This window comes from Manis pentadactyla, chromosome 4 (assembly GCF_030020395.1).
Source record: "Manis pentadactyla isolate mManPen7 chromosome 4, mManPen7.hap1, whole genome shotgun sequence".
NCBI classification, from domain to species: domain Eukaryota; kingdom Metazoa; phylum Chordata; class Mammalia; order Pholidota; family Manidae; genus Manis; species Manis pentadactyla.
In genome coordinates, this window is record NC_080022.1 from 105,284,356 (window position 1) to 105,306,708 (window position 22,353).

At 42.0% G+C, this 22,353-nt stretch overlaps 1 protein-coding gene across 1 annotated transcript in view; it reads right to left on the bottom strand.

Moving 5' to 3' along the window:
- Positions 1-22,353, bottom strand: part of VTCN1 (V-set domain containing T cell activation inhibitor 1) — a 67,419-nt gene that overhangs the window by 31,243 nt on the left and 13,823 nt on the right. The window contains exon 2 of the mRNA XM_057500589.1: positions 5,523-5,587. Coding sequence (XP_057356572.1) covers positions 5,523-5,587 — 65 coding nt within the window. The remainder of the gene's footprint in view (positions 1-5,522; positions 5,588-22,353) is intronic.

Genomic DNA, 22,353 nt, shown 5'->3' on the forward strand with positions numbered 1-22,353 from the left:
TACTGCAGGTTCTAGCCCATTTAAGGTTGCATTAAAGATGTGGCAGATGGACGGAGTATAATGTCAGTTAAATCCCCCTCTTCATAATCAAATCAGGAGGAGGAATAAAAGCCAGTGAGAAGTGACAAAACCATGAGGACCTAGCCATTGCTTTGCACCCAGACAAGCAATCAATAAATATATATTTGTTAGGTGAATAAATGATGGTTAAAAAGTCATTAAATGAAATTTAATTTGCAAGCAACAGTATATAAATATTGCTGTGCAAAAAGAGGAAATCTTTATTTAAACTTGCAAACAAATATTGGCTCAAGGAGCTATATTCTAAGAAACACAGTCTGGCCTGATATGACTCTCCAGGCCTCATAAGCACCATGGGCTCTTTTTTGATTTAATGAGCCAAAAGGTAAGAGGGCTCTAGGAGACAGCTGGCTATCTATTGATATAGAATTCTGTTACTTTAAATGGGCACAAATTTTAAGGATTTCATTGGCCTCTAAGAGGAATCCATCAAAGCTCTTTAAAATTGGAAGTCCTGGCTACTTGCTGATAATGAATTATCCATCTTGTGAGGACTAATACTGTCAGAGCTCAGGTCTGCATGGCAAGAGTGGAGCTACAAAAGGGCAGCAAGCTAAAATCTGAGTCATTCAGTTTGCACACAGGGTGAGGACTATTCAGTTGCCCTCTGCTCTAGGTGCAGGAATGTCTTGGAAAGTGGAGTTCAGGTAACACAAGGATTCTCTGAAGAAATTATGATTCTGGGATGCCCAAATGCCACTGGATAAAACCATTCTGTATATTCCAGAAGCATGGAGAGCATTCTAGAAGCCTTCAGCATATGGTCACTCAGCATCTGCTGGACCCCAGCTGTCCAGATGGGCACCATAGCGCAAGGCTTACAGGAGGGAGCATGTAGCCTTAGGCCTGCAGTGGTGGAACCCAGGGTAGCACCTGTGAGTGCCACTTTTGACAGAGAGGAGGGCAGGGTTGGGGGTAACATTTGCTGCTGTGCAGAGAAATCAGAAAGGGTGCTGGGTTAGGCTAAATAAAAGAAGAGTGTGGAAAGCTGCAGCAGAGCATGATTTGAGAACAAGTGTCAGGCTCTCTGGGTTCAGGTTCCAGCTCTGCCGCTTACTGGATATGTGACCTTGAGCATGTTTTCTAACTTTTTTTCCATCTGTAAAATGAGGATGCTAATAACAGTAGCTGCCTCAGAGGGTTGCTGAAAGGGTTAAATGATACAATACAGGTAAAGAGTTTAATATAGCACTTGCCACATGTTAAATCTTAAATCAATGACATCGATAACCATTGTTAACTAGAATCATTTGGAAAGATTGCAGACCAGACCACCAGGAGGAAAGGAACCCTTCTTTAAATGCTTTACTTATCACAACTCATATCAAGTAGTGGAGCCAGTATCAAACATAGTCTCATCTGGCACTAAGGCCGGCATGTTCTTCCTACCATGTTTTGCTGATACCCAGTGTCAGATTGAGGTATGTAGAAAGCCTACCCACTAAATCAGTATCCCCACCACATATAAAAATAAAACGATTAAAAACCATAAAACAAGTGTAAGAAAGTCTACCAGCTATTTATTTTCTTAGGTAACAACAATTTAAAAAATGCATATGTCAAATTATTTCCCAACTATTTGTTCAGTGCTCCTGTTTTGGTGCTACAAGCTCCTGTCTGATTGGATTATCCAGTTTCCAAATATGGACCATTTATTAGGAGGCAGGGTCCTGTGACTTCCTGGCCTGCCCTCCCTAGCTTTAGAGGAGGCTGGTCCTGGTGTGGCCAGGAAATTGTGCAAGTTTTAGGAGGTGCTATATGAATGCATTAATAACAAATTATTGAGAGCACTGGTGGTATCAATATAAATAACAATGGCAGCTATTTGCTACACATATGTATCAGGCACTTTACAAACACTTTCTTTTTTAATTCCCACAATACCTCTATTTTACCAGTGAAGAAACTATTTCTGGAAAGTTAAGTTATTTACCAAAGAACAGGCAGTTAGTGTCAGACTTGAGATTAGAACATCTCTGTGTGATTACTAAACTCCCCCACCTGCACAGAGTTGTTCAGAGTCACCCAGAGTGTTAGTGATAGCACAGCGACTGGGCCAAGTAGGGCCAGAGGTCTTTCCACGGCATCTCCCTCCTTCTCAAAGGGGCATCTACGAAGGCTCTCCTACAATCTGGGCTTAGTGGGAGCCCTTCAACCTCTCTTCCAAACAATCCACCTCAAATGCATTTCAAGTTTTATGAGGTCCATATTTAGAACTTGTAAGGAGTAGGGTGGCTATGAGGAGGTGGCAAATATGGCCTCAGGAAAATTACAAAGAAATAGAACTTTTTCTGTATTTAGGAATATCTTTAAAAGCTGTGGTCTCAAAAATAATGCCTGCAAGGCCAACCAGAAACCCTCCTTCCCTGCCACTACTCTGTGTGAATGTTATCATCAGTAGAGAGTGGTGGAGGGGGAAGTGTGGGCTCTGGAAGCAAATTCCAGGCCTTGAAATACAATTGTGCCCACTTACTAGTTGCATGCAACCTTGGTCAAGTTCCTCAGCAGGTTATAGTAATCATATTTGTGTCCTATTTGTTGTGAGTAGTACATTAAACAATATATGTAAAGTTATTTAATAAGGTACGCATAGAAAGCAATCAAAAGGTAAAATGATCATTTTGTCTACAGAATGTTATTTGCTTAATTTCACTGCTTTGTGTATTAAGCCAGCTGACATTTTACTGAATTTATTTAAAGTGTGATAATATGATGCTCTTGGGTAAGGGTTGTGGTCAATTGAGAAAAATCCAACTAAACAGTATTAAACTAAGAGCATTTTACCCAAAATAACAAGTTTTCACCCCATGAAATAGGAAGTAGGAAAAACCTCTTCACTGGTGGTACACTGATGAACTGGGTGGACTATTGTTTATCTGTCTATGTATTTACCCCTCCATGTGTCCTTTACTTTTTCATTCAAAGAGCATATAAGAACTTGAGATCATTATAGCTCTGCAACAGGAAGTGGTGTAAGGAGCAAAATGATGGCTGTCCCAGGGAAGCTGTGGCAATGTGGAACTTCTTGGTAAGGTACTAAAAGCCACTAGCCACCAGAGGTAACTCCACAGGGGCTCTGACGGCAAGCCATTTAACCGGAGACCCAGAAAAACTTAGTCACCAAAATTTAGAGTGAATGACAAACACGAGGATTTTAATTTAAGGTGTGAAACAAGATCAAGAATAGGGTAAATTATAACTGTGGAAGAGTTTTATATATATATATATACACACACGCACGTAATATATGTGTGTGTATATATATATATGAGTATATTGAAGTATAACATATATACATAAAAATGTATGCATCATAACTGCAGTTTGGAGACATCAAAAATTTATCCCCCATAACTACCACCTGCACCAAGAAGTAGAATGTCACTACTCCCCCGAAGTCCCCTCATGCTCCCTCCTGATCGCCGCCCTCTCACTCTTTCCACTATTGTGCCTTCTAGTAGCGGAGATTCAGTTGCCTGTTTCTGAACTTTGTGTACATGGAATTATACAGAATGTGCTGCTTTGTGTTTGGCTCTGTTGCTCAACATTGTGTTTCACATATGAAAGTATACTCAGTCTCCCCAGTCAGCAAGAACTAGAAATTAAAATCACAAGATCACATAATACCTGGTGCTGAGAAGGACGTGAGCTCTGCATCTCTCATACCCTTCAGGTGCAGAGTGAACTGGTAAGTCACTTTGGAAAACTGAATGGCAGTTTCTACTAAAAGCTGTTTATTGGCTTTCTGGACATAGTTTTTTATGAAGTACTTATTTTGAAATATTAGAAAAGGAATTTAAAAAGACAGTAAAACAAAGCTGAAAGAGGGACATTTAAAAAGACAAAAGCCAAAACTAATTAAATAGGAAAATGAGAGAAACTAAAAATAAAACCCAAATCTGGTTCTTTCAGACTGTAAAAGTAATAACACTTTGTAAACCTGCTTTAAGAGAGAAAAAGACAGAGACAGATAAAATGCCCAAGATTAGGCATATATAAGGAGATAAAATAACGTAAAGAGAAAACAGATGATAAAAGAATATTAGAATGCAAGAGGCCAGTGAGTTCAGAAACAGAGTCACACACATTTGGATACTTCATTTATGACAAAAATGGCACTTGATAAGAAGTGGGGGAAGAACAGCGTTTTCAATAAATGGTGCTGAGTCAACTGGAGAGCCACACGGAGCACGTGAATCTTGACGACTACCTTGCACCATTCACAAAATGAATTCTAGATGGTTCATAGATACAAATGTGAAAGGTAAAACAATAAAGATAACCTAGAAGAAAATCTGCATGATCTTGGGATAGGCAAGACTTCTTAACCAAGCAGGTTACAAAAAGCTCTAGGTATAAAGGAAAAGACTAATAAATTTCACTTTGTTAAAATTAAGAACTTATATGCTCATTGAAAGGCATTAAGAGAGTGAAAAAGCAAGCCACAGAATATAATATATTTTGCAATAAATGTAACCAAATTGAATCTCGAATATATTCCTACAAATCAAAAAGAAAAAGATAATCCAATGGAAAAATGGATGAAAGGCAAAATACACATTTTTGATAATAAGGAAATTTGGGAAGGGTACCAATGTCTTTTCTAGGCATACAAATCTACCATGAGTTTTCTCTGTTTAGGCCCTGTGACCACTGTTTAGTGACAGCAAACCCACCCTGGAGGAGAGTGACAGGGTAAAGGCAGCTGATTCTATAGTGACAGTTTTGGCCACAGACTAGGTTAAATAAATTTGGTGTCCTGTGTCAGGCGGTCTAAGGGAAATAGAGCAAACAGCTTCCTCAGAGAAGACAGCCGCTAGCCAACTCACTCAATTAAAGTGGCATCCATAATTGATACTTCCAAGACAGGGTCCATACAGACAAGTTAAGACAACACTATTCCTGCAACTGACATCAGTTAGCTGAGTTCAGAAATCACCATCCATGCCACAGTGACATCTGTGTCCTACATGGGACCACAGTCACAACCATTTTTCTCTTTATCTAAGACCCCTGTGTACAGAGACTTGATATTCTTTAACACTTCAACTGAAGTTTAATTTCAAAGGAATCATCGATTCAGGTCAACTATTGATAGGATGGCTCGGCCACCACAGTTTGATTATGACCCTAGAGTGACATTTTCAGCACTGACTGGTAGGTAGAATACTCTGACACTCTATTAAAACCAGATCCCATTTGATTCTCTCAGCTACCTGGTAATATGAACATTATTTTCCCAGTCTATAAATGAGGAAACTGAGGCCCAGGGAGTTAAGTGACTAATGTGAAGAGAGCACAGTCAGTAAGTAGAAGAATCAAAGCTGTACTCAGAGATTTTTCTGTGTCAAGCCTGTGCTCTATCTGTTCTACCACATGGAGTGATTTGGGGCCAAATGGAGAGGGGTGAATGGAACATGGCAATGCAAGAGATCACATACCTGAAATACCAAAACCGATGATCAGTGCAATTGCTCCAGCCAGAATAATGATGATGCTAATAATGCTACGGAGAGAGAAGAGAAACAGGAAGTCACTTCTTCATTCCATCTGACATGCTGCTTTGTGACCTGGGTTCATATCCACTATTTGTAAGAGGTGTACAGAAAGCATCTTAACTTCTTCTTCAACATAAGCCCTCCTAGAAATAGGTACCTTAGAAAAAAAAATCTCAACAATTCCATTCCCATCCTTCTGGGGCAGTGGGATAGATTAAAGGAGTAACCTTTTTATCTGACTTTGTGTGTCGTCATACTTTCCTATTTCCAGATCAGGGAAGTTCTTATACAAAGTCTGCTGGGGCAAAAATGAAGCCATCACCTGTAATGCCAGGTGCCACTGGAGGTGGACGGGTCCCATACTCCACTCCTCCTGAGCATTATTGCCTATGCCTCTTATAACATTAATCTACCTGTCTTGTTTCCTTCCATAGACTTTTAATTCCACTAAAGGCAATGATCATGTCTTCACTTTATATCCACTCATCCCTAGCCTATTGCACCTCTGTAGATCCACAGTGGGAATTTATTTATTCTTATAAAGTAATACATGTTTATTACAGAAAGTTTAGAAAATACAAATAAGTAAAAATAGGATAATAATATCACCTGTAACTCCATCATATAGACACAACCACTGTTAACTTCTTGATATGTTATTCTGCGAGTTTTCAATGAACAGATTAACAAATAACATTTGAGAAATAAACAATTAAGGAAATATCGCTTAAATTAAATGAGTGCTAGATTTACATGGCAGACATATTGTTCTAGGCACCATTTATGGATTTCATTTATTCAATAATCTTGTGAAGAAAACAAATTTATCATTTCCATTTTACAGATGCGGAAGTGACATAGGATGATGAAGCGTCTGCCTTAACTTCACATGGTTGGCAGTGGCAGAACAGGGATTAGAACCTGTCTCTGGAATTCACACTCGTTTACTTTCTGCACTGCTTCCCAAGGGTAGGGGGCTCACAAATGGGGCCTGTGCCTCCTCTCTGCTCAGGGGAACGCATGTTCCTGGAGGGTGTACCAGTTTTAGCTGTTGAGAGTGATTCAGACAGAACAGAAAGCCCAGGTCAGAGCCGGCATGTTGGGAAAACAGTTCCTGGGAAGCTTGCCCATTGCAGATTGCCTTTGTGCAAAAGTCATCAGGCAAGTGTCCTCAGCCACACTCTCTCACGGTTGGCAGTTCACACATTTCCCACACCCACACTGAATTACTCAATAGGCAAGACAAAGGGAAGGCTCAGGGAGACAGAGAATGATACTATAGAAAGAAAAGGGAAGCAGGAGGCATTTTACTTTCTGCCCTGAAGAGGCTCATTGTACCCAGCTCCCCTTAGCTCCGGGCTGGGCCCGCCAGAGAGAAACAACAGACTTACAAGAAACACTTTGAGTAAACAAGTCCCCTGAAGGTCAAGCCCTCATGAGGTGCAGCCATAGGGGCAGGGATTAAATAAGCAAAATGATGCTTTTAGTAATAAGGCATCCACAGCTGATTAGAAGAGGAGACTACATCTGACCACTTCCCATCTCTTTATAACCTTGGTGCGGCCTCAGTTCCTGCTGGTACAAGTGTGTGAGAACAGCTAGATAAACTCGGCTCCAGGCACTGTCTCTTTGCCTGCTGACCTAGGGCGTAGATTTGCATTTATGAACCAGGGTTTCACTTACCTTTAGTAAGTTACTTCTTCTCTCTGAGACTCAGTTTCTTTATCTTCAAAATGAGAACAAGAGTAATTCCTGCTTTACCACCTACAAAGGTGTTATGGTTGAAGTGTGTGTCCCCAAAACTCATATTTTGAAGTCTTAAGCCCCAGTAACTCAGAATGTAACTTTATTTGGAAATAGGTTCACTGCAGATGTAATTAGTTAAGATGAGGTCCTCTCATCTTAAGGTGGGCCCCTAGTCCAATATGCCTAGTGCCCTTACAGAAAGGGGAAATTTGGACACAGACATGCACACACACACAGGGAAAACACCACGTGAAGATGGAAGCCGAGATCATAAGCCAAGGGCACCAAAGATTGCCAGCAAACCACCGGGAGCTGGGGAGACCTGGGACACATTCTTCCTCACAGCCCTGAGAACCAGCCCTGCCCACACCTCCTTATTGTGCTTCCAGCCTCCAGAGCTGTGAAATAATACATTTCTGTTGTTTAAGCTGCCCAGTTTGTAGTACTTTGTTAACAGTAGCCATAGCAAACTAATATAAAAGGGTTCTCTTAGGATCAAATTAGACAATGAATGTGGCATAATCCATAAAGGACTATTCATATATTACTTTTTACTATAAAAAAGTTTACCTGTAACTATTTGCTTTAAGCTTATTATGAAAAGCTATGACTTAGGACTGAAGAATAACCCAACTGAAAATAATAAAAATATAGTATTTTGGTACATCAGCAATATCATGTACCAGGCTTGTTGCTCATGTTCAATATGCATTTTCTCATTTGAATTACCCAGTTCTGTTGAGTATCTCCTTTATTTCTCTTCTGCCTCTTCACTTCTCTCCTCGCTGTCTCTGGTCACCAACATTATTGCAACTTTTTCCTAATAGTTATCCCTGTTTCTAGTCTGGAACTCCCCAACACACTCTTCACACTGCCAGAGTCAGTTGGTGACTTCAGAATTTTGATATAATTGTAGCTCAGGGGAAACAACCTAACTGAAAGTTGGACTGGGGTGATCATGGGGGCAGTTTAATGCTGTGATCACAAGTAGGCTTCTGGACCCAGCCTGCACAGGTTCAAGTCCCAGCCCCACCGCTTACTACCTGACTTCAGGTTTCCATTCCTTCTTGTGAAGATTAAATGAGTTAATGCATTTTTAAAAAATCACTTAGGAACGAAGGAACTTCAATACCTATTAGCTATTCTCATTCTTGCCTTTCTGCTTTGGTTATAGAACAAGCACATGTTTCAAACTGAGAATACATTTCCTTGGTGGTGCTAATGGAAATTGTTGTGGGCTACCCCTTGGTTCTGCTGCTGAGATACTGGTAAGAATGATTACAAAACTGATCATAATACTCCTCTGCTTAAAACTTTGAGTGCCTTTCCATTGCCCTCATGATGAAAATCCACTTTCTGATGTGGTCCATGTGGTCTTTCAAAGGGGATCTTACCTGCTTTCTCCAGCCTTGCGTCTCCCCACACTCCCTCGGATCCTGCACTCCGGCCACACTGAACCATCGTAGATCCCCCCGCTGCAGGCCTGCGTGCTGTCTCCTGCCCTCTCTCAGGAGAGGCTGGACAGCAAAGACACTGAACAGATACCTGAACACTCACCAGCAGGAAGAGGACAGGAGAAGTTGTGGGTGTCAGCCATAGCAGCTGAGCCCATTTCCATCACTCTTGGGGCCACATGTTTTCCTAACTGGAAGCAGAACCCTGTGTCTGTCAGCAATTTCCCTATGTATGCAGGAATCACCATGAGGTTGTTCTGAACTGATATTCCCTTGGGAAACAGCTCAGCCTCCAGAGCCTTGGAAAGAGAAGCAGGAAAATATCAGAGAAGCCAAATTAAATAATTCCTGTCTGCTGTTTATTAATTTTTTAAAAAGATGAATAAAATATTTCACATAAGATGTTCTTACATTGCTTATTGTTTTTTGGCTTTTACTTCCCCAGAGTAATTTCCAATAACTATGCTACAGGAAATTTTCAATGCAAAACTATGTCTTCTAACCACTGTATTGAAATTCACAGTGCACATTTATTAGATGCTGCTTATAAAAGGGTCCAGATGAAACTCAGTGCTTTTGGAAGATTTGTTCAGTTAGTAAACATTTGTTAAGTACTTACTAAGTGAAAGACATTGTGCTGGGCAACATGGAGGAAACAGAGATGAAATGTCTACCCTCAAGAAGTATACTGAGGTAAATATCACACAGGGCCTGCACACATGCCATGGTAATAGCACTGTAATAATGTGGTCAGGGCTTCAGTAAGGAGAAGACCAATTCTCACAGGGATTCTAGGGAGGTAGGAAATATTTAAATCTGAGAGAAATAGGGAGAATCAAAGTGCATTTCTATGAACAAATTGCAAAGAGAGTAAAGAGAAAGACTTAATTCAGAATTATATTTAGCTAAATTCATACTGCTGTATACTGTCTGCAAGGCAGAAACACAAAGAAAAAGTATTTCTGCTGCACTGGACAGGGTCAGGACCCAAGCATCCCTCTGTAGTGCTCAGGGCTGGGAGGTGCTCTCAAGGCCTGCAGGACTCAGGGCCTTCCGGGGGAGGGACCAGCCTGGCAGCCGGGAATTCTGCCAAACACACCCATACTACCTAAGCATGGCCTCGTTTGCTTCCTTTACAGGTCTCCACTTGAGCTCTACTGCAGCCTTTGGCAGCACTTGAAAGAAATTAGGCATTTCTGTGAAAATATGACATGTGCATTCCTGAAAAACCTCACATTGCACAATAAAGGTAACAAGGCTGAGGGGAAAAAGTAGGGTTAAGGGCCGATCACTCAAAACTTGTGTGACTTTGTAATCCATCTACTGACAGAAACAATAATTGGTACCCCAGGAGATACCCTGGACAGCCAAAGCAGGCTGCTCAGTAGGGCCACAAGCTGCTTCAGAGGATGTTAAAAATGCACAGAAACAATTGAGCAGGAACTCTGACTTAGGGTGCTATGGATCAGTAAAGTGGATTTGGAGAGGGGTACAAGGGGATGTACACCTGGGATGAGCTTTTCTGGGGAGGAAGCCACAAGTTCAGATGTTCGTTTAAAGAAAAAAAAAAAGAACTGAAAGCCACACTCAGCTCTTCCCACCAAAGCTGTCATTCTCCTCTGCTATTTCAGCTCCCCTCACCTTGGGAAAAATGTGGGTGAACCAACGCAATTTCCACATTAATACCATCATTCCTCTATTTTTCTGACCTGTATGAGTTATTTGGTGCTATAGAAAAGTAAACTGCTGCAGATGGACTCTATTACTGTATTAGTGAATTACCAAAAAATAAACTAAGATGAGAAATACCTTTCCCTAAGGACAAACCTTCATTGTATTAGAGGTCCATGAGAGTGAGAAAACAATAGCTAATGTTATCAGGCATCATCAGTGCCAACACTACCCATAGTGTCTTGTTCATTTCTTACAACAACCCTATGAATTAAGTGTCACTATCTCTACCTATTTACAAGTGGGGAAACTGAGGCTTAGCTTAAGGAACTGACCAAGCTCAGGAGAGCCGGGTCTCAAACCGAGGGAGTCCAACTTGCAACCTTGTGCTACTAAGAGCCATACTTCTAGAAAAAGTCCCATATGACAAGAGGCCACAGTTCAGAAGGCGGTCCACATCCCCACCCCTATACAGCTCTTCTAGCTCCATTTGTAAACAAGGGCTTTCTGATCTCCTATCCAGGGTACAGAGCACCCTACTGGAAGACACAAAGTCCTCTTTGTTTTACTCAAACATTAATGGCTTCTATGGTCTCTAATTTCTGCCTCCCTCCCAAATACTGACACACTGAGAGATACCACATTCCTTTGAGGTCATTGGCTTACCTCCATTTGTGAAACGGATAAATGATTAAAAGTGTGAAAACTAGATTAGGTTAGCATACGCGTGATTAATCTGAGTAAGTTCTACTTTTAAATTAAATATACCAAGCAGAATATTTGAGTAAATCAAGTAAATGTTTGACTGTATCAAACATCTTACTTGTTTATAAACTAGCCAAGTGACTAGGTTTATAAAAGGAATGCTATAGTTGAATACATTTACTTCAGTTTATTCAGAAAGTTTTTTTTCCTATGAAAGGAAATAAGGAATTATTTTTAAACATTACATGGAAAAGCGCATCAGGTTTCAAGGTAAAACTATCTAGCCATTTTCTAGATATTGATTAGTATAGGTTTTGGGTTTCTGAGAAGTGTAGATTGTTGTCTATTCACATTTTTCTTTCCCTGAAGAATCCAGGGTATAGAGTATGTTTCCCCATCTGTATATTCCTCTCTGATGTCTCTTTATATTGGTAAAATCAAGGCCATCTTTGATTCAGAAAACCAAGAGCTCTCACAACCAAGGAACTGACCAAGCTCTCATAGAGTGTTAAGTAGAGGGTCACCCAAGAGCAGTAAGTAGAGGGTCAGGAAGAAATTGGCAAAGAGGAGGAGCTGTTACATGGAGCTTGAGGAGGACGTGTAGGAGAAAGTACATCAAAGCTGGGCAGCCATGCTCTGTCCACATCTTTTGAATGATGGTGAATGGCATAGCTTTCTGTTTGGGAAAGGGATCTCAGAACTTGGGTGTTTTTGAGAATCATGTGGGACATCCTCTTATCTTTCAGGCTGCCACGAAGAATCATGGCACAATACTGCGGGGCAGAGGGGGCTCTGCACAGCACTGGCCCCAGGATTACATCGTCTGGGCCTCAGTGCCACAAAACCAAGGAGACGTGACTAGCAACTAGATCTCAGCTTGCAAGCCAACTTCTTTTGAATCACTGATGACGGTGGCCTAGGATATTATGTGGGAAAGGTTGGAAGGCTGCCTGCAGACTGAGCAGGAGGGTGCCGCCACTGGGCAGTGGTTTCTAAGGGAGCATGAGGGCCTGTGTGTGCCATTCCCTGTGTGTTCTTAACAGCAACACATGAAAGGGGGCTTTAGCTGACCACAAACTACAAGCTACCAGAGTCTCAGGCTAATAGAAAAGTAATGACAGGGTAATGGAAATGTCAGCTGACACTCCTCTATGTATGTTTTTGGCCCACATTTTAAGAACACTAAGTAATGTGTTTATTTAGCACAGGGTTTCTCAAGGTCAGCACTGTTGACTGGTTGTGCCAGATGAATTGTGTCACCAGGGGCTGCCCTGGGCATCATATGGTGTTGAGCAGCAGTCCCGGCCTCTATCTCTTAGGTGCCAGTAGCTCTCCTGCTCTTCTTGTGCCAACTAAAATGTCCCCAGACACGCTGCTCTGGTTGAGAACCACTGTCCAGGAGAAGTGGGACCAGTGGGGTGATGTGATCAGAAGATGTGTCTTTTGAAGAACAGTTGAAGGAATTGGGGTGTTTTAATTTAGAGAAGTCTCACTGCAGTGATGATCACTTCAGAATATGATTGGTGCGATTTGGGCCTGTTCTCCTTCACTCTGGAAGAAACGAAGCCAGTAGGTGAAAGTTCTAGGAGGTTAGATTTAAATTCAGTTTACAGGGAACCTTTCCAACAGAGCTCTCTGGTACTGGTCCTAGACTGCAGAGCTTCCTGTCACTGGACATACGTATACAAGGAGAGGCTGGGTAACTACTTAGGGAAAGAGGTGGGGAGGGACCAGTTTCTGGCACCAGAAAAGGGTTGAAACCATTTTGAAAGTCCCTTTCAAATAATCTGTAATCTGGTATTCCCTGGATTTGCTCTAGCCTTGCTCTTACCACTGCCACGTGTTTTGTACGTGCCTCCTTAATAATATAATGATGAGAGATGAGTGCCTGACCTTATTTATCTCATTTAAACCCCACAACAACCCGACGAGGTAGGTACTCCTGTCTGTGCTTTCAGATGGGGAAACTGAGGCCTATTGTTAAGTTGCTCACCCAAAGGCTCACCCCTAGGACATTAAAGCCAAATTAGCCTGGTGTCTGAGACTCTATCATCAATGGTCTTAATTGTTATAATGTATTTTATCTAAAGTTCTATAAATAAAAATATAAATATAAATATAAAGTCATATAAATCCCGGAGTTCAAATCACTTTCCAAGCCCACGTTTTGTATACCTGTAACCTATTGAAGGACAACACACCCAGTTTTCCGTAAAGTCTGTCTCTCTCAGGAAGTGTCTTTGTCTGAGACTCTGGAAGGAAAACTGGAAGGGAGCATAACAGGTAAGAAAATACAGAATATTAATAAATAGATACATTTCCCTAAACAACATCGGAGTTTGCAGCAAAGCCATTCTGTTTTCTTCCTAAGCCCACTCTATCTGTAGCTGGCCCCCTGATAGCCATGAAAGTGCTTCGCTTGTGCACTTACCCGGTGGCATAAGTACAGCGGGACAAGAGCCAATATAAGCTTGCTTACTAATACTTTTCCTAATCATACCCATGTTTCCTGTTCTTCTTCATTTTCACTGCGGAGAAAAAGCTTCCCAGAAGATTTCTTCAGCAGTGTAACTGATCCCATTGTGTTTAATAACAGTCACACTTCAAACATTTTATGAACCTCCCACAAAGTGTCTTTACTATTAAAAAAGTTGAGTATCCCCTAAGCAGTCTGTGGAACTTGAACTGACACAGCCCAATGGTCCATCTTCCAGAGTTTAGGAGGGATTTCAGCGCCTCACAGCACCTGGAGTGAGCTTTGGCTACTAGTAAGACTTCCTTTTCATGCTCAGCTGCTGTTCAGGCTGCCCTGTCACCCACAGCCTCCTCCTACCTGGCCCCACACCACCTGGCTCTTCTCACCCCGCCTTCTTACTCTTCCTCCTCTGGCTCAGCCTAGATGGGGGCAGGAGCACTGCTCAGGGATAGCCTGGTCATTTCTGGAATGGATGAAGAGAAAGAGGAGACGAAGAGAAGGTGCTGCTGTCCCTCTCTCCTTGTCAGGTCCCCAGAGAGCTCGGCATTCTTCCCAAAGACATCTTGATGGGAGCAGGGTACGTGCCCAACTCAGCAACGCTGTCATTCATCCTATACCCATGTCCAGGTTAAACACTACTCTCTCTGCAAGACTGTTGTAAGGGCACAAAGAACCTATGCTCTGTAAAGTGTAACTGTTAGCTATTATTTAAAAATAATGTGTTAATTCTGATTTTTACTTCTTCTCGGTACTCCCAAATTTAAATGATTTCTCATTGCTTATAGATATTAAAGTTCAAACAGAGCCTAGACTTCAAGACCATCCTAAAATGCCTTATGCTATCTATGTAACCCTTCTCCCCTTCTGGAGCCCTGAATTCTTACCCAATTGATCTGTGCATTGTAACCTGTTGCCCTCTGCCTAGGACATCCTTCTACGTCTTCTCTGGTTATCAAAAGCAGGCCCCATTCAAAGTTCAGCCACTCTGACTCGTCTCTGACACCTTTCCAGAAGATCCAGCTCAGAACATGCTCTCCTTTCTCTCTCCTTACGAGATTTAAGGGAGTGGGGTCAGGAAGGGGCACTTGGAAGACGGGGCCTGTGAGGGAGGAGAGTGGCCAGGCTCTGGGACTGAGGATGGGAGCTGGCGGCCCAAGCCGGAACTGAGAAGGTCTGATGGGGAAGGACAGGGCGGGCCTCCTCTGCGAGAGTGACCTTTCTTCCCATCAGTCACCACAACCTAAGCCTCCGCCGGCAGATGGAGAGCCCACACAGCACAAATGATCCGTAACGTAGGTTACCTTTGCAATGCCCCAAAGCCACAGTGACTGTTGTGACTTTTCTTACCTTCAGGAAACCCCGCCGTTACTGGGGAATTTCAGAGTACTTGAGGTGTCGCCTCTCAGACACCTAGCCTTGGGACCAGTTTATTGTTTATTCATTACTGAAGCTGGAAAAAACACATCTATCACCCTCAAAGCTTTTCTCTACCCAAGCTCCTATACTTGTCTTAGGCAGTCGGATCCCTTGTGTTCTGAAATTGGATACAGTGTCATACTTGTATGCCCCCAGACTGCTATCATTCCTTCTCTTTGTTTCAGGAACCCAGAAAATCTCTCCAGTGAGACCAGAGCACTGTATCCCAATAATTAATAGGGATAGGCTGTCCAGTCTTCCAGAAGTCCTCCCAGGAGCTCACTGCAAATCCTCACCAGCTAGGATCCCTGTTCTATCCTGTAGGCATGGGCACAGCTCTGCAGATGCGGCCATGGACAGCATGTGAGGATGCAGGGCTGGGAATCAGGCCACCAGCCCTTCCTTTGAGGGCCTGGCCTGCCTGAGCTGCACTCATCAGCCACAGACCCTGGGGCTGCCTTGTCTGCCAGCTAAGTGCTGGCTGCTCATACCAAGGACAGTTCTGAAATTCAAGGCAGGGGAGGTCCCTGTCCTCAGATCCACAGTTGTCCTTGAGCTGAATTTCTTTGTGGACCTGTCCATCCGTAGCAGACACAAAGGAAGTTTCCCTGGCTTTCCAGCGTGCAATCTGCACCCTGCCTCTGACTTGGAGCTGGGGTGGACCCAGGTCCTCTTTATGATTTCAGACTCTGCTGCTTGGTCTTTTGCCCTCTGGTCCAGCCTTGCTTCTGGGGCATTGGTCTCAGCTTTCTCCTATAGAGTCATGAGTCCTGTATTCCCTCTGGTAAGGACTGCTAGCCTGGTACTATATGCAAGAAGGTCCTACTGTGTTCTCCTGTACCCATCCCAACCTCCACTCCTTGTGGGCCTCCCTAACCCTAGAGCCCAGCACTAACCCAGGGATTGGTGACAGGGCTGCTATGAAACACAAGATTTCTGTTTTGTCTTCTTGTTTAGACTTCTACACATTCAAATATCATATTTTAGCAACAGCTTAAGATTTAAATCTAAACATAAAATATTGATGTGAGCATAAAAAGTGAAAAATGCACATGAATTCTGCAAGTTTAAAAAGTTTGAACACAAATATAAACTCAAGAAGAGTTTACATAAATTTGTGGATTCTTTAACCCATTTATGGCCCCTTACCTCCATGTTCCATCTCTTCTAAACTACTTTGTGCCCCTAAATATGTCAGGCTGCTTCCCACCTCTATGCTTTGTTCATGCTGTTTTTCCAGTTCTTAGAACATGGTAGGAAATTAATAACTATTTGTAGACTAAATGCTCTAGCTGAGAGAATGCTCCCTCAGAATGTTTAGCATATAGTATCTAAAACTTGTTGAATTAATGAGTAAATCAATTATCCATGCTCTTACTAAGGGAAACAAACACATTCTTAACTTTTGAGCAGCCATTCATAGAAGTAGCTATCATTTATCACTCCTCTCTAAAGGAAAAAATTGTGGTATATGAAATCTTGCTGATGCTATGAATTATAACAAAACACCTTGGAAGATTGGAAATAGAAGACCTGGTTGACTGGGGCCAAGAGGGGAACCTGGGGAAGGAATGAATCTGTAACAGTTGTGCTTGATTACTTGCTAAACTTGGGTATTTTCAGTCACTTCTCCCCACAAATCACTTATAAAACAGTGGCATCCCTCTAAAAGAAAAAGGAACTCTTCAGGGAATGAAAATTTTAATTTCCAGCCATAGTGGATATAAGTATCCTTAAAAAAATAACAGTGTTACTCAACTACTGCTTAATATGCTGAATAAAACAAAACCACACACACACACACACACACACATTTTTGAACACTTGGTTTTGCTGGCAAGAAAATAGGAGAGATTTGCAGAGGCTAAAAATGAAGAAAACACATGAATCCAGACAGTTAAGAGAGTGCTGAACACAGTGGCTATTATTCCAGTGACCAAAAGCTTCTGTCTTGAGAGCCATGCACAACGCAGAGAAAAAGCTAAGGGCCGACACAAGCTGGGGGCTCTGGGTGGAGACTCACACAAGCTAGGCACTCCCATGCCTGCAAAGGGCAGCAACCTCATTTGGGTTTGGTTCTAGGTGAAGAGAAAAAACTGCCCTGAGATTACACATATATCAGTTAGTCATTGCGCAGGTTTGAGGCCTGAACTCATACAACCTGGTCCTAAAGAACCTGAAACCAAGAATTAAGTGTAAAGGGTTCTTAGATGGAAAAGTTCCAATGCTTACTAGAAGCTAAGCAAATATTCTCTGAAGAAATGCACTCAACCCTGGCCTCAAGAATTTCAACAGATAAAATTATTCTCCCAAATATAAGCTTATAATAAAAGAAATCGCTAAGTACACAGGACAAAGCCACCATGAACAAGAATTGGTAGAAATAAGCAGAAGATTTGGAATGAAAAGACTTCAGATATTGAAAATGTTAGAATGTAAAATAAGCTTTTTTCACGTGTCCAAATGAATGGATGAGGGGACAGAAAGCCTAAGGAACAAGAGACTAGAAAAACTGACCAGGTATAAAGATTGAAAAAGAGCCAAATGGAACATTTAGAAATGAATATTAGAAAAAGAAAATTAAAACTCACTGGACACATTAACTAGTAGGTTGGATACAACTGGAGGAGAGAATTAGTTAATCAGAAGGAAGAGCTGCGGAAGTACTCGTGATACAGTGGAAAGAAGCAAGGGGACTAAACATACGAGGGAGGGTCAGACACATGAAGGCCAACAGGGAAAGTTCCAACATAGCTAATCCGAGGTCAGGAAAGAGAGAACAGAGAATGAAGAGAAAAAGACTGAATAATCGTAGTGTTTGTGAAAGATCTTGGTCTTCAGATTCAGGAAGCACAATCCATCTCAAGTAGGAATAAATAAAAAGAAAACTAAAAAAGACTTGTTCCAGGCCAAAGGGTTGGAGAGACGGCAGGAAGGTCTCCTGAAGGACGCACTCTGTCAGACGCTGAGAACCCTCCGAGGCCTGGGGGAAATGCCTCCCCAGGTCCCCTCTGGTCTAGAAACTGGTGAGCTTTGCTGCTCTCTAACCGAGGCAGAAACAAGGAAAGGAACCGATGCCGGGGCCCTTACAGCTGCATCAAATCTTAGATTTCAAGAGTTAGGATAAGAAACTAACTCTGACAGCTTCATATTTACAATATTTCTTAGTTTCTTCCCCCTTTTCTAAGCATATCTCAAGGACAGAAACTATTTTTCACATTTTAGTCAAATATGACAGTTTCAGTGGCCCCCAGAGCTGAGAATCCCAGACGGCCATGGGAATGTGGTGGCACAGATGGGGGCGCAGAAGAGGGAGGCAGGAAGTGACAGGGGATGTTGGAACTTTTCCATCTGGGCAGTTTTCCTACCACCCAGTGAAAACCAGCCACATTCTCCCAGAGGAAGTTTCTGAGGGTTGCCATTGGAGTCAGATCCTCGTGGGGTTGGGGAGACCCCCGGTAGTGCCAAAGTGGCCCTTCCTGTGTGAAATGCTGCTCCAGGGCTCTGAAGTGGTCTCTGGTTATGGGGGTGATCTTTCCCAAAATGAGAAACGGGATCTGACAGTGACTGTGTGTGTTACTTCAAGGTGTGAGAGGCCTGAAAGACATAGTTCAGACTCATAACTACTTGAATTTCTGGGATATTTCAAATGGCTTGGAGGAGCAATAGGTTAAATAACCAAAATCACAGCAGTCCCGTTGACTCTGAGGCAAGTAGCCATGTTGGTCTCCCTCAGTGTGTAAAGTGGATTGTAACTGTTTGGATAGCCCAGTGGGTCACCTCTAGGGTTCTGGGGCTTAGCAGCATGAACTTCGGTCAAGACCCAACTGGTCACAGCTCCTTTTTTCTACTTTATCAGCATGAGAGGAACTAGCCCATTCTTAGACTTTTTCAGTATTTTCCTTGCAATTTTGTAACGCCCTGAGTATGCCAAGGTTGGGGGCTGGGAAACTGCAATGAACTACTTATTGCAAAGGAAAAGAAAGAATTGGATAGGAGATAATCTGCAGAGAATGGGAAGGTAGGTATAGTAGACAGGAGACAGGGCCCTTTATTCTCCCTCTCCATTCCTAGTATCTAGGGCTGTGTTTTTTCAGATGTCCTCTGTGCATTCACTGATGCCATGGACACAAGAGCACAGCAGTGAGACACATCTGAGTGTCCAGGCCCCTGACCCAGTCCTGTTCCTACAACTCCTCAAGGCAGACTAAGAAAGGGTTACTAGTTTTACATTTGTCTGCCAAGATCCCTGGGCCTCCTTTCACAGCCTAAAAAAAGGCTCCTTTTCCTATCCACTTTAACCAGTTGTACAGTTTTACCCAAAACCTAATCTTATCATTCCTCTAGGCACTTGTATATCCAGGGGACAAATCAGCAGCTTTTGTTCTGAAGCATGAAGTTCCCAAATTCCTTCAGTTCACGTGTAAACTACACAGACTCCTCATTCTTTTGTGTATGGCCTTTCTCTAGATAATGTGTGAGAGAAAATAGTATCAATATGTATCCAAGCTGTCTCTGTGTCCTCATTTTCCCCTACCCATTTTTCTGTCATGACACTTGTCACATCCTATTGAAATGATTTGTTTACACATTTGTGTCTCCTTTAGTCACCTCTAAATTTCTCAAGAACAGGCAGTGTATCTTTTCATTTTTGTGTAATAGGAAGTTAAGTTTCAACTGAGGTTCTAAGATACAATAGATGCTGCATACTAAAGTGAGATGCCACATCACTATGCCAAGTTTAAAAGGGGAATCTTTGACAACCAGTCCGTAATATTTAGCCACCTCAATCAGATCAAGGATATAAAAAGGGACAGGTAAGGAGAGGGAGAGAAGATATGTGAAGTTATTTCTTGGAAGAAAAAAAAACATTTTTTTTTTCTGTGTTGTAAGGACATACTCTTTCCCCACCCCAAAGCACAAAGTTGGGGTGTGGTAGGGACACCATGGACTAGAGGCTAAATCATACTTGAGAAATGTGATGGGGTCTGGAATAAGTCAGAGAGAGAGAGAGGGACAGAGAATGAGAGGAAGTGAGAGAGAAAGGGAGATGGAGGGAACCCAGGGCTGCACTGGGAGGTCACTGCTCTTCTGGGGCAAGGGGTCTGTGAGCTTGTCCAGTAGGCCAGACAGTCTAGAGTCATGACAAGCCCCCGGCAATAGGAACACCTGGGAGAGGGAACCTGAGCACTGAGAGTCATTGTCAAGTGGACCTTCTGCAACTAGGGACTCAGGGGACATCAGCAAGCTGATCAACAGGTCACATTTTCATCTGAGAGTTCAGAAGTTCCATCATGAATTTCCCTACTGAATGCACTTTAAAAGGTCAGAGGAAGATAAAAATAAAATTTTGCTTTGATTATAACCTGCTGGTGATGTTGGATCAATATATCAGTCACATTTATTCCCCTAAGTGTCAGACATACTGCCTGACTCATCACTGTGGGCATTTGATAAATGCCAAATTGAGCTGATCTCATTTTGGAACATGTTCTTGTACTGAACCAAAATATGTCCATGAGGCAGCCCAACTGAATGGCAGTGTCCATATTTCTATTTCAGAGTTATGTGTCCTTAGGTTATACTTTTGGAAAGATTTCTGTAAGCAATTACAATTAGCAATTAAATATAAATGCACATGTAGAAATCAGCTCTTATTGTTATACATAAGTATTGTCTAGCTCCAGAGACACGATCCTATTTGTAACTATACAAAGCCCAAACATCTTGTGATCCAGTCTTTGACAATGTCACAGTGAGAGAAATATCAAGCCAATAGAAAAGTTCAACTGAAACCAATGGACATCTAGGAAAAGAGCAAAAGGCATTACATGGATAGCACACAGCAAAACTATTTTTTTTAAGAATTCTCTTTCCCAATTTCTATCCTAATTTGCTCTCCTAAGCTTTCTCTTCTTGGGATTTCCCCAAAAGTCTCTCCAAAATCCACGTCTCTCCTCCCTTAGAGCCTCAGTCTGTTCTCACCAGCAAATCCACTAGCTCTCCTTTCCTTTCCTTACACCCTTTTCAGTTTACTTTGCATGGTTTACTTCATTGAGTTTGTCACTGCAAGTTGGGGAGACTTAGCAGAAAACCATCTTTTCCTGAGGCACTGGATAAAGAAGAGGCTGTGACTATTAAGGGGAGAACCAGCAAAGGGCAGCTTTAGGAATAACAGGAACAACTGGCCTCTGTTTCACTATCTCTGTAGCTTTCTCCACCTGCATTAACTCTCACCTTTAGCTTGATAATAAAGTGAAACCCTATAAATAGGAAATGTATTCCTTTGGTTGTGTTTCTGATACAAATATATAGTATAATATTTTATCTCATTGGTCACTGATACCTGGGTATAAATGAGTGCATTCGTTACTTTACTGTAATGTAAATTAAGAAGAAGGAGGCTAAGATATGAGATAATCTCAAAATGGTAAAAAGTGGGAACATTCGATACAAAATTTTCCATCTTCTTTTTCAAAATGTTGGCAGGGGTTAGTGCTGGTCCTGGCAAAAGGAACAGAAATTGTTATTTTGGGGAGCCTAGGTGGCTGGTGGGAGTGTCAATGGTGTAAATATCAGTGTGGGGACAGAGGGATGATTTGGCCACGTGTACTAGAAGGTTTACAGGTGCATAGTGAGTTTTGATCCAGTCGTTCTACTTCTAGAAATGCATTCTAAAGAACCAACTGGATGCATTTCCAAGGATATGAACTAGCATGTGGAATGAAATGAACATAATAATCATGAGCAAATTATTGGAAGCGACTACATGTCCAACAATAGGGAACTGAGTGAGCATATTAAGGGCCATTATTAGAACTAATATTATGCATCACATCATAGGAGAATATTTATTTCACTGAGAAACGTTCACAAAACCAGTAAGTAGAAAGTGGTTTCTAAAATATGTGCTGTAAGATACCATTGATTAAACATAAATACAGAGAATGAAGACTGGAAAGACAGACATATTAATTGTGGTTATGTCTGGGTGAGGAATGATACAGATTCGATATCTTTTTATTTTCTGCTTCTCTGCATTTTCCATATTTTCCACACTGATCCCACATTACTTTTGTAAAACAAATAAGGGGAACTCATTTTCAAAAAAGAAAACACTGCTCTATTCTCTTTAAGGTACGAACTAACTCTCTTTTTAGATGGTGGATGAACAGGCATCTTTCAATTTGATGCTCCCAGGAAGTGGTTACCTTACAACAGTTTCCTGGGTCAATGGTTTGCATTTTCAGTAGAGCTCTCAGACTAAGAGCCAGGACCCAGTGAATGTGTGCTAGAAGTTAGGCAT